This window comes from Balaenoptera ricei, chromosome 4 (genome assembly GCF_028023285.1).
Source record: "Balaenoptera ricei isolate mBalRic1 chromosome 4, mBalRic1.hap2, whole genome shotgun sequence".
Taxonomy (NCBI): Eukaryota; Metazoa; Chordata; class Mammalia; order Artiodactyla; family Balaenopteridae; genus Balaenoptera; species Balaenoptera ricei.
Window position 1 is genome coordinate 148,016,750 of NC_082642.1, and position 13,418 is coordinate 148,030,167.

Consider the following 13,418-nt stretch of genomic DNA (forward strand, 5'->3'; position numbering starts at 1 on the left):
CTGCCCGGAGCTAATTAGCATTCATTTCCAGAGACAAGAGTTTTCAATTAGAAGCAGGGAAACAAGTGGGTGGGGGGGGTGGTGAGGAGGTCCTTTGAGGTTGTCACCCACAGTCATAAGAGGAAGGAGGCGGCTTACAAAGAGAAAGGCCGCCAGACTGTCCCTGCGGTGTGAAAGTCCCACGCCCCAACCCCGTGGATGTGACAGTCCCGTGTCACCACCGGCTCAGCAACAAACTCACAATTACCTACTTGCTCAACCCCCGAAGACCACGTGCCGCAAAAACAGCCATCTAAAAGAAATTTGTTAACAACACATAAAACTCCAACATGCATTCTCTTTATCCCGCCCACTGTTTCACAAAATGATTCATTTCGGAAGAGCAGCAAAAATATTAAACAAATAAACAAAATCGACAGCCCTCATGTATTCAGCCAGAATAAAAAATGATTTCCTGTTTTATTTCATTTATTCATTTGTTTGTTTATCTATTTATCTAGTTTTTACATTCTACACCCAGCCTGGTGCATTCAAATTAAGGCTAAATCATCCTTCCACTTTTAGGCAGCTTACTTAAATATGAATGTTTGGTTTAGCCTCAAAAAAATGACACACTGATATAGGAGCCGCATCAAAAAATACTGATCCTTAATCAAGAAACTTAAGATATACACTGGCTCTTACTTTACATCATGAAAAAAGACACGAAGCTTAAGCATTAGAAAAATATTTAAGCGGCTCATGAGTATACAGTTGCCTCTTAAACAACTTGGGGGTTAGAGGTGCCGAATATCCTTGCAGTCAAAAAATCCACGTATAACTTATACTCCCCCCTACCCTCATATACGTAGTTCTTCCGTATCCACGTGGTTCGTCCGCATCCACGGTTCCGTATCTGTAGATTCAACCCACTGCAGATCGGTAGTACTATTTACTATTGGAAGAAAATCCACATATAAGTGGACCCTCGCAATTCAACCGCGTGTTGTTCAAGGTTCAATTGTATATCTAAACTGGCTTATACTATCACTAATTAATTACTTCCTTCCTTTTTTGAAACCTGGTATTTAATACCAGACCTTAACAATCTGGCCAGAAGGTCATTTTAGCACAGCAGTTAACAACAGAGAGCCTCGTTTTGTCATCTCAGAGCTGTGTGACCTTCAGTAAGTTGCTTGACCTCTCTGTTCCAATATCGTCATCTATAAAATAGGGGGAATAACAGTATCTATCTCTCAGTGGTATTGTGAGAATGAGATAGGTTAATATGGAACAGCACCCAATATATACAAGACACTAAGTATTAGCTCTCATTTATTACTAATAACGAAATCATTCAAATAAAGAAGATAAAATCTGAATCAAACCAACACCAGGAGTATTTTCAGGTACAGAATCACACAGTGCTCCCTACATCCAATCTATAAAAAAAGGACTGTGAACCTATGGTGTCAATGAGTCCACTTTATGATCTTCAAAAATAACTCAGATCATTACCCAAACTTGTCAATAACTTCCAAGAAATTCTCCTTTATGAGAGCCTACCATGCATTTCTACAGTGAAATCCAGGAACCGCATCGCCTGCTCCTATACTTGACCCTGGCTGTTCCAGGCACGTTTCAGGGTCTTGTTCTCAGGAGAAAGAGCCATGAAATCACAGAGGCACCTGGGATCAGTCAACAAAACCCTGGGGCCTCTTCCTTCCTCTCTGCTGCCAGAACCGAATATTATAGAAGACCCTGTTTGGGACTTCATGACTCACTATATTTAAAATGGAAACAATCTCTCAAAATCCACAAAGGGAGGGGAACACTGGGCTATTATAGTGAGGTAAAAATGATCCAAGTTAAAAAGTATTCAGAAATAAATGTCTTAGATACAGGAAAAATAACTGTACTCCCAGATCAAATTAGAAACTGAGAATTAACATTTTTAGTTTAATAATAGAACAATTTAATAAATAGTCTTCAAAATATCTTACCTCACACGGAAATATCTGTTTCTCTTGAGGGCCACTCACCCTCCCCCACCTCCCCGAAAAAGTAGGTAAAAGGCCACAAAAATAAAAAGTAACTTTAAACAGCTTTTGTTTTTTTGCCTTTAAATGAAACATGCATGTTTCTGTTTACTGGCTTTTTAATTAATAACCAACAACATAAAGCCTTTCAGTCTGCAGATATTAAATTTATAAACATTAAAATTACTTTAAAATATTAAATTTTATACTGTGCTCAAGACACTGAGAATGATGATCCTATGATGGCAAAAGAGAAACATATGGATAAAAGCAATGCTGAAGATAGTCTAACATATGCACTCAAGAAAGTCCTACAAAGATATATAAAGACAAAAAGAGACAGAGAAGTATACACAGAGCAATGTAGGTTTTTGAAATAATCATTCGGATTTGAAGAGTATAGTTCCATTATCAATATCAGTTATATTTTTGACCCAGCCAATCATCCAATTACTGGACAAAGGCAAGAATCACCTGATATTGCAGATGAGAAAAACAAAGGTATAATTTAAAGTTACATGATTTGCTCAGGTTAAGTGGCTGGTCAATGTCAAACAAAAGAATAGGAGACAGACAGGGGGACCAACATAAATATGTCAACAACATTCTGAAAACAAAAGACGAATAAATATGGACATAATCACATTTCACTGTTTCTACTGGGGAGGGGGTCTTTCAGATATAGGTAACAGAGTTTTGAAATTGTTATACTCTGGAGATCGTGCTGAGAAGAGGTTACTGACACATAGAACTCTTTAGGAAGTGGAATAAAAGCATGAGGAATTATGGAAAACAAATTCACAGTTGCCCCAAAGAGTCAGGATAAGAGCTTTGTCACAGTGCTCAACCGGGTGACGGTCACTGTATTTGGATTAACAAAAACATTGTTTCTTTCCCTTTAATGTAAAAGATGCTCACCTTTCACAAGAGCTAAACAGAGATAATGCAAAGGGAGTTTGTTATAGAAACCATGAGTAGCAAGAAAGTATAACTGACCCAATTGTACACATTTTAGATGCTGTTTCATCATACATATATGGAAGCATAAGAAGGAAACAGGATGAAATGAGACTTTAATTCATTAAGAGTGAGCTCTGGGGGCTTCCCTGGTGGCGCAGTGGTTGAGAATCTGCCTGCCAATGCAGGGGACACGGGTTCGAGCCCTGGTCTGGGAAGATCCCACATGCCGCGGAGCGACTAAGCCCGTGAGCCACAACTACTGAGCCTGCGCGTCTGGAGCCTGTGCTCCGCAACGGGAGAGGCCGCGACGGTGAGAGGCCCGCGCACCGCGATGAAGAGTGGCCCCTGCTCACCACAACTGGAGAAAGCCCTCGAACAGAAACGAAGACCCAACACAGCCATAAATAAATACATAAATAAATAAATTTAAAAAAAAAAAAAAAAAAAAAAAAAAAAAAGAGTGAGCTCTGTCCTATATTCTCATATATGGGTTTGTCCTCAAGGCTATAATTTGGATTTCATATCCTATCTAGTGACATCTCAGAAGTAAAAACACTTTGGTCCCGTGGAGGGGCCTTCTAACCACATACAGCTGCAGAGGTGACGTGTCAGCTGTGATTCTTTGGTGGTTCAAGACATGGGATGTGCAAATGGAAATCTCTCACCTTGCTGCTGTGATCAGTCTCATCTGAGGATTCCAAGTCTGGCCCTTCGGTCTCCTCCGGAGCAGTCTCAGCACTACTGCCCTGCTGGCTGCAGAGGCTGTGCCCTGCAAGATGAAGTCAGAAGAACACATGGGTCAGCACATATAGTCATTGCTATAAAGCCATGGCAGTGCAAGGGAGTATGGCGTCAAGCTCATGACGTGCACATACATTGTTAGACACTCCAAGTATGTGCTCCATGATCTTGGTTCAATAAATGTTAGTTTTTGTTGTTTTTATTGTTACCACTATTATTATTATTTTATAACATAGTATATTTTTTATTATTTATAATACATATTTTATAATATACAATAATTGCTGTGGACTGAATATTTATGTCCCCCCTCAATTTCATACGCTGAAGCCCTAATCCCTAATGGGACTGTATGTGGAGATGAGGCCTTTGGGAACTAAGTAGGTTTAGATGAGGTCTTGACGATGGGCCTCCACCAGAGCTCCCCTGCCCTCATGTAAGGACACAGAGAAAAGGCAGCTGTCTGCAAGCCAGAAGAGAGCCCTCAGCAGGAACCCTGATCTTGAACTTCCCAGCCTCCAAAACTGTGAGAAATAAATTTATCTGTTGTTTAAGCCACCCAGTCTGTGGTATTCTGTCACAGCAGCCCCAGCTGACTAAGACAATAATTTACTATCCATCTATCTATGAAATAAAATTTAAATAAAATTAAATTATTTGATTGATTTATAATCAAATTAATTGCTGGATCAATTACTTCATTGCTAAAATAACTGAAAAACCCATTCTGAGAAGAACATTAAAAAAAATAATAACTTTCATATAGATTACCTGGCAAACTTCAAACATCTTATAACACCCACTCTTCCCACCATATTCTATGCAAAAGTGTAGGCAACTTTCTTTCCTATTTTACCAAGTCCCTACTGCAGTTGTTGGCTATGGTAGCCCCCTGCACTGGGGAAGAGAACATTAAGATCTCTTTCCTCTGGGGGGATTCTCAGATTTAAAGAGCATCTGAACTGCCTGGGCGTTCATGTTATGCAGATTCAGATTCAATAGGTATATGGTTGGACCTACGATTCTGCATTTCTTACAAGCTCCAAGATGTTATCAATCAAGAGGTCCATGGACCACACTTGGAATAACAAGTCTCTAGTATATTTACAAACCTCTAGCTAGTCTGATAAGACAGTGGTTTGATGACCATTATCTTAGAATATGCCAGGCACTGGGTCAGGGACTACAGCACCATCAACTCTAACCCGATGAGAGAGAAGGGAAGAAGGAGGAGAAGAAGAGAAGGGAAGAAAGAGAGAGAAGGGAAGAAAGAGAAGAAAAGAGAAGAGAGAAGGAGCCACTTTCTGACTCCTTGGATGAAAGCGTCAGTATGCAAAGAGGCTGCCTTATTCCAATGACACGGTTACAGTCACAAGCTGTTTAGCATGACTTTCTGATCAAATTCTAGGTTGCTTGGGAAACTAAGGAAAGAAGCCAATCCCTGAGCAAACCTCGCTCCAAGGCTGCATCCTGTGGTCCCCTTCCCTTCCTCCGGAATGAAGCACCAATGAAGCGAATGCCTACCTTGTATGGTCTGTAAGTTTCTGTCTGAACCCCGCCGCCTCCCCGCACCTAGTCGAAAAGAAGTGCAAGAAAATCGTAGAGCTAGAACTCTACGATTTTCTTGCACTTCTTTTAATTACTTCCTCACTCAATAACATGGCGGGAGCCATCAAAGAAAGATGCTCACTTAACTTGGTGGACATCAACAATGTCACACCGTCACCACCAGAGGAAAAAAGAGTGATTGAATACTTTAAATGGGGGCAATGACCTAGATGCTGGGGCTAGAAAGAAGGGGAAGATCTGAACAGCGTTAAGCTCTGAGATGGCAGGAACCACGCTCCCTCAGCGCTAAGCAGGGTGGCGAGGCTGTACACAAGGTCACCTTCACGCTGTAATCTGCATAATGGCGACCCCCAGACGGTACAGCCAAATACTGTGACCCTGCATATCTCCACTGTATATCGTAATGCCTGGGGTCTAGCGGTTGCTCACAAAATAGTGGAAAAAGGAATGAAAGGATTTTCATTGTTAACAATATCGTGGGCCAGGTATCCTAAAAAGGAAGCAAAAAAACCCTAATTCTACAAAAACACTTAGAAATTCTAAGTATCAATAAGATAGAACAAAATTCTTTTTATATTTTTTTCATTATTATTTTTTTTTTGGCTGTGCCATGCGGCATGCGGATAGTTCCCTGACCAGGGATTGAACCCGTGCCCTCTACAGTGGAAGCATAGAGTCTTAACCACTGGACCGCCAGGGAAGTCTCCCCAAATCCTTTTTAAACATAAAGCTGAGCTCCAAGAAATGCCCAGAGCCCAAAATGAAGAAGACAAAGGAAGCAGGAGGGGTGGGCCAGTCCCAAAGCCATGGCAGTGCTGAGTAATCCATCAGTCTCCAAACTCCAAACCCTAGAGCGGGAACCTGCTGGTGTCAGGAGGCGAAAACGTTTAGGAGGAAAACTGTACACATGGCAGGTACACAGGGCACCAGCCCCCCTGGGCTCCTGGGTTCTAAGTACCTTGAGCGCTCCCCAGCCACTGTGACAATCAAACACGCACCCCTACAGAGCCCAACAGCAGAACCATCCCAGCTCGGGAACCACAGCCCTGGAGCCTTTGGTGTCAACTGTGAAGCCGTGAGACAGAAAACAACTGTTGGGTCAGTACAAACTGGAGAGTCAGAATCAAATCTCCCACATTCATATGGTTCCTTTGATAAGGCTACACTTTTACCCCAAAAAGACTCAAAAAGATTTTTTTGCAAAAGTACTCACTGGCAAAAGAGAAAAAAAAAAAAAAAAAAGAAGGAAAAAGGAAGCTGATTTAACTCTGCCTATACTCTGGGATGAGTGGGGATGGAGGAAGAAGGGTTCCTTCTTGGAGGTGACAACCACAGGCTGGCTGTACGGGTGTCTGAGATTCAGATTTACACTGTGTCCTACATTCTGGAGGCTCCGACGTCTCAGTCTGCTCGGGCTGCTGTAACTAGGACCGCAGACTGGGTCGCTTAAACAACAGACATTTATTTCTCTCAGTTCTGGAGGCTGGAAGTCAAAGATCAAGGTGCCAGCAGACTCTTTCCTTGGTGAGGCCCTTTCCCTGGCTTGCAGACGGCCGCCACCTCACTGGGCACCCACATGACCGCTCTCTGTGCGTGCAAGGAGAGAGGGGGTGAACCCTGGCCCCTCTTCCTCTTCTTACAAGGACCCTAATCCAGCTCGTAACTTCGTCTAAACTTAATTACCTCCCTACGGCCCCCAACTCCTAATAACCCCCTCACATCAGGGGTTAGGACTTCAATACAGGAATTCAGTCCGTGATCCTCAAGATGAAAAATTGCCATGAAGTTGTTCTAAATTTGTATTCCAAGGGCATCTGGCAGAAGCCAAAACAAGTCTGCTCTAGAGGGATTCATCCTTAACGACGGGATCATATTAATGGTCAGACATAAGCTGGGTCAAACGAGAACCTATAATCCATTATTATAAACACAGGAGAACCAAGTCCCCACGAGGGAGAAGCAACAGCCTCAACAAGCAGCAGATCAGACTCCCGAGGAATAATACCGCAATTATCAGATAGAGACTGTCAAAACGAGTACGCTTTAAAAAAAGGGGGGCGGGGGACAAGAAAAGAGAGACTTTCAAAAAAGACCAGGTAAATTAGTAAATTTTTTAGAAATGAGAACTATACTCACTGAAATTAAACACTCAATGGATAAGAATAAGAGTTGAAGAAAGAAGCTAGGACGGCCTATCTGAAGACATTATCTCACTAGAGCACAGAAATTCTCAAATGCTCAAACTCTCAACACAGAATTGTATTTCAAGCTAAAATAGTATTCAAGAAGAAAAATATAATAAAAATCATTTGACAGAGTGAGAAAGTTTACTGATACAGAACCTCGCTAAAGAAAAAATTCTCTAAAGGATGTACTTTGGGTGGGAAAATATATATACACACACACACACGTATAATCTAGTATACAAGGTTACCAGAGAGATAAATAGAGAGCTGATAGTCACACAGGCAAGTTGTAGTGTATAAAACAACACTCCACACACATCCAAAAAGGCATCTGGAGGTAAAAAATACAAGATGAAACTAAAGCAATGGTGGGCGATTGTATTTAAACCATTTCATGGTCCTTTTATGCTTCAAGTGCGAAGTAAAAAGAATTTGGTCCTTGTTTTGTTAGAAATCACGTTAAAATTTTAAGGGCAACCACTAAAAGAATAGAATTAGACTGTATAAGTTGAAAGGGGAAAGTGGAGTTTAGAAATTCAGCCAAAAGAGAGTACAGGAAAGGGCAGGAAGAACAAACAAGATCAAGACAGCAAAACACGATGATAGAAATGAGACAAAATACATGGATCTTCTAAATAAATGTAATGTAGACTAAACTCAATATTTAAACTTCATGTTTAGATAAAACCCAAAATAATGTCATACAAAGCCCCACCTATATGCTTATAGGCAAGAAATAGACCTAAACAAAAAGACACAGAAGATTGAAAGTACAGGGATGGAAAATATATTAGGCAAACGTAAAGAACGCTCTCCAAATGCCAGACAAAATAGATTTAGTCAGACTATAGAAGACGTAAACATCAAGAATTATTATGCTTGATCCATGAATTTTAAACCCTATTCACAAGGATTAGCAGTTTATGCAAACAGCCCACATATGAGGCCATAATACAAATCTCAACAAATGCCAAAGAATCTGAATTCAGACAGACCACACTGGCAGCATTATTTTTGGAACTAAATTTGTTATGAAAGAGCAAAAGGCTAGTAATACCAAAGACAGTTTTAGAGAAGAAAAACAAGACTGGGATACTTTCCCTACCAGATATCAAAATGTATTTAAAGTTACAATAATATAAGGCAGTGCAGAATTAGCAAGAAGACAGGCTAACAGAACAGAGAGTCCCAGAAACAGCCCCACCCATGTATGGAAGTGTGATGTACAGCAGATGTGTCACTGCAGATCCAGGGCAAAAGAATGGAACATTTGATAATGTGGCTAGGACAGCAGATTACCCACATGGGAAAATAAAAAGCTGAACCCTAACTCACATCATTCACAAGAATCAGTACCAGGGAGGTATAAACCAGAAAGTGAACAGTCCAAACTATAAATCTTTCAGAAGGAAATACAGAAGAAAATGTCTGTTGCCCAGGGGAGAGAGAAGGATTTCTGAAACAAGATACAAAAAGCACAAATCCTATAAGATAGAAAATCAGATTTTACTAAAATTAAAAACTTCTCTTTGTCAAAAGGCACCACAAAGGCAATAAGATTTATTATAGACTGAGAAAAGTTATCTTCAACACATATAACTGGCAAAAAATATTAATATCTAGAATATAAAAGAAGTCCTATGAATCAGTAACTGTGGGTCTATCTGATTCTAAAGTATATATTCTTTTTTTACCCTGTTAGCTATGTTTCTGCCCTTAACTGAAGATAAAAATTAACAAAATAGGAAAGAGAAAAGGCAATGCAGTTGTGGTAGACAATCGGCAAAGACGGCAGTGATGATTCCTCCCATCCCTTTAAGCACGGATCTTTGTGTCAATGTCCCCACCCCATGAATTTGGGTTGGCCTTGTTTGTGACTTGTTTTGGCCAACAGAATGTGACATAAGTGGTGATATATGAATTCTGAGCTAAGGCTTCAAGTGGCTTTGCAGGTTCTTGTCTGGTCCCCCAGGAACCCTGGACCCACCGTACAATGAAACCCCCAGGCTAGCTTCTTGAGGATGAGAGACCTCAAGGAAGGAGGGGTCCAGCCAAACAATCACCAAATATGTGAGTAAGGCCATCTTAAACCAGCCCCAGTCAAGCGCAGATGACAAAGCCACAAGAGTGACTGAGGCAAGGAGAGCAGAACAACCGTCCAGCTGAGCCCGGCCCAAACTGCTGAGCACAGTGAGCAAATTAAATGGTTGTTTTGGGTGGTTTGTTACCTAGCAGTAGATAGCCAACACGTGGTTAGGGGGAACTTAGTCATCCAAGAGAGCCAGAGGGGCAGGAATTGACAGTGGTGCCCGTCAAGAATGCTGAAGAGAGACACTGCCATGGCAGGAACAGGGAATCCAAACCAGGAAAAAGTCCTTTTTTGCTCCCACACTTCAAGGCCTTCTCTGAACACTTCCCAGCTGAAGAGGCTTATAGAACACCATTGTCGAGTTTCTATGCAACCCCATACACACACAGATTTGCGACTTCCTACTCTTCCTTTACCACAAGAGACCTTCCTCTAAGAGCAGACCCTGAAGGGATTATTCCCTTTGTCGTGGAGGTAGCTGTCCCCATTTAATTACCAGTACACATGCAGACGGCTCCAGAAAGCTGAAGACAAGGCTGAGAGCTGGCTGAGGAAGTAATCAGAGCAGGGAACTGCCTGTCCCACTTCACTCTATGCCCAGCACTTAGCACATCACCACCTGGCATAAAAGAGGCGCCAGCAACACGTGGCAGCACAGAGAGGAAGCAGGGCCAAAACTAAAGAGACAAAGGATGAGCAGGGGTATACAGTGGAGAATTATTCAGCCATAAAAAGGAAGGAAATCTACTCTTTGCAAAAACATGGATGGACCCTGAGGGCATGATGCTAAGTGAAATAAGTCAGACAGAGAGAAGCAAATACTGTATGATCTCACTCATGCGTGGAATCTAAAACAAAACAAGCAAAACAAAAACAAACAAAAAAAAACCTCACAGATACAGAGAACAGACTGGGGGCCAGAGGTAGGGGGTTGGGGGGCAGGTGGGTGAAATGGGTCAAAAGGTATAAATTTACAGCTATAATACATAAGTCATGGGGATGTCATGTACAGCATGACGACTATAGTTAATAATACTATACTGTATATTTGAGAGTTGCTAAGAAAGTAGATCTCAAAAGTTCTCATCACAAGAAAAACAAATTGTAACTATGTATGGTGATGGGTGTTAACTAGGCATTGTGGTGATCCTTTTGCAATGTATACAAATATCAGATCATGATGTTCTACACCTGAAACTAATATAATGTTATTCTACCCCAATTAAAAAAAAAAGGATGAACAGTGGGTGGGCAGTCTCAGAGAATGAGGAGGCACAGGGCAGGGCTGAGGCCCAGCAGGACAGGACCTATAGGCTACCTCAAAAGCTGCCATAAATAACATTCATTGTTGTGAACAGGTGTGATCATTTCTCTGCTTCTTCAAATTATTTTCACATCATAATGTGATTGTTTTGTGACGGAGGAAACCTTTGCTGCTAGCACGTCCCACTCACCGTTAGCCGGATAGACAACAATGAGGTTAGGAGCAGTACAAACACATGAATGTAAGCTTACATTTTGATTTATCTTTGATTTACTTGGATGAGATGCATTCACTAAGGCTCCATTTAAGCCCATGAGGGTCTTAAATTTAATGGAGGAAGGAAAAAAATCTTTGCCTTATGAGATATATTAACAATGTAAGTTAAACTAGCAGATTCTCCAATTCAAACATTTCCAAAGAGGAACCAATCATAACTAATTATTGAGTGAAGAAAATGAGGGGAAGGGAGCAAGAAAAGGTTTAGACACGGCCAATAAAGACATTTAGCTGGAATCCAGTCATTAAGCAATGGTTTTGCTTTTCAGCCATTTTACTGTCATATAAGAATAAGAATTCCATAGACACACTCATAACATATAAGATCAGCATAAACACTTGCCCCTCCCCCAAGCTAAGAAAACAAAACCAAAACAATTATAAAGGAAAAAAAAAAACTGGGGAGAGCTAAATATACACTATTAAAAAAAAAGAAAAAAAAAGGAGAAACACTACAATTTTAACTTGGGAGACAAATAATAACTTCTTTCCAACCAAATTTCACAAAACCCCAGTGTCTGTTTCTCTACAGAGAACATTTTTTTAATCCAAAAAAACTGTAGATAGAGTCCTTCCCAAGCCTATCAGCTTGTTGTGAAACTCAAATAATATATAATCCACTAACGTTCTTTAAAATTATACAAATGGAGGCTCTTATCTCTGAAACGACATTTTTTTCCACACACAGGACTCAACGGGTGTCATTAATCAAATCCAGCTGGAAATCAGGCCTAGGCGTTAGGGTTTCCCTAGCAGGGCCCACAGAAGCGGGCCATGTGCTGTGTGACAATAAGCATTGCACACAGTTTACAAAACGCACATGGCTCCAAATTTTATCGACAAACAACTAGAAGGCCATGTGCTACTGGTATCTGTGAGACTTCAGTGAATCTGGAGAATGGGACCATATCTGTTTGTAGGAAGGTAAATCTGTGCAGTTCCTCTTTCTTGGCTGCCCCTCCTGCCGTCTGGTTGTCTTCTGTTTGCAGAATGGAGCACCAGACAATCTGCGTGGAACATCAGCCCGAAATAGAACCTTGCATTTCACAGGCACTGCAGGGAAGCAAGCACTAGCCTGGCAAATCAAAGGCTGCTGAGTGCTTAACGACTCCTCGCTCTGACCAAGATGCCTTGGCTCTCCTGGCTGTCACAGAAGCCTTTCCTGTTACAGCAAAGGGTGCTTAATCTACTTCCTGCAGGAGGGCTATCTGTGCTCACTGCGGCTTGCGATCTTTCACTCAGCATCAGACAGAGTAAGATCAAGGGGGCTGACTCTCCAAACCCAAGGCTGGCCCTAATTGTCTTTAACAGGTAGAGGCCAGTGCTAAAGTCAAATGAATGTGAGCCTTAAGGACAGAACTTAAAGTGAGAGAGACAAACAGACATTTTGAAGCCTTGGAAAGATACCATGGATGCCCCTTGAATTATGATTCTTAGAACTTCCATAAAATTGGGGGCTTTTGTTTTTCTGAAACTTACTTTTAAAATAATTTTAGATCTAGATTTGCTTTCCTATTATTGGCGGTCACTGTAATAGTTCCCTAACTGGGGAGTGTAGGTATATACATTCTAATCAACCAGGCCAGTTCTTTCAACTGGAGACTTTGCCCCTGTGGGGACATTTAGCAATGTCTGAAGATTATTTTTGACACAACTTGGGGGGAGGGGGTTAGAAACGACTAGCTGAGAGTTGTTTGTAGGAATACTGCTAACGTGAAGGCACAGGACAGCCTCCCACAACAAAGAATTATCTGGCCCCAAATGTCAGTAGCACCAGATGAGATCAGTATTCAAAATAAATCACACAGGAACATTACAGAGGCTTTTTGGAAAGCTCACAGAAACAGAGTTTTGCAACTTCCTATGCCAGCTTCCCCTTCACTTCAGGCTCTTTCTAAAATAATAGCCACTGAAGGAACTAGCTTTTTGCCTGGACCCCCTTCCCCCATTTTCTTACCAGTCTGTACCTAAACAACTGTTGAAAAAAAAGAGAAAGAAAAAAGATGAAGAATAGCCCCAGGAAGATTTCAACAAGGACACATGGATGGCCAATGGCCAAGAATGGAAACTGAGTCTTAGAGAGAACACTTAGGATGGAATCTATTCTCCAGTCCCTGGCTTTCCAAGCCAACAAGGCAATCCAGTCACCATGTGTCCCTCCTATACTGAGGAAGAGGAGGATAAAGAAGATCACCTACCAGGTTGTCATTACAAAAATACCAATGAAGCAGACCACAGAATGTTATCCACAAACACCCCTGTAGATGGTCTGCATGGGACCATAAGGATTCCAATCATCTTACCATTCCACCCAG

The 13,418-nt window shown here is 41.4% G+C and overlaps 1 protein-coding gene across 1 annotated transcript in view; it reads right to left on the minus strand.

Annotated features, from left to right (window-relative positions):
- Positions 1-13,418, minus strand: part of TIAM1 (TIAM Rac1 associated GEF 1) — a 269,436-nt gene that overhangs the window by 39,633 nt on the left and 216,385 nt on the right. The window contains exon 15 of the mRNA XM_059921431.1: positions 3,644-3,747. Coding sequence (XP_059777414.1) covers positions 3,644-3,747 — 104 coding nt within the window. The remainder of the gene's footprint in view (positions 1-3,643; positions 3,748-13,418) is intronic.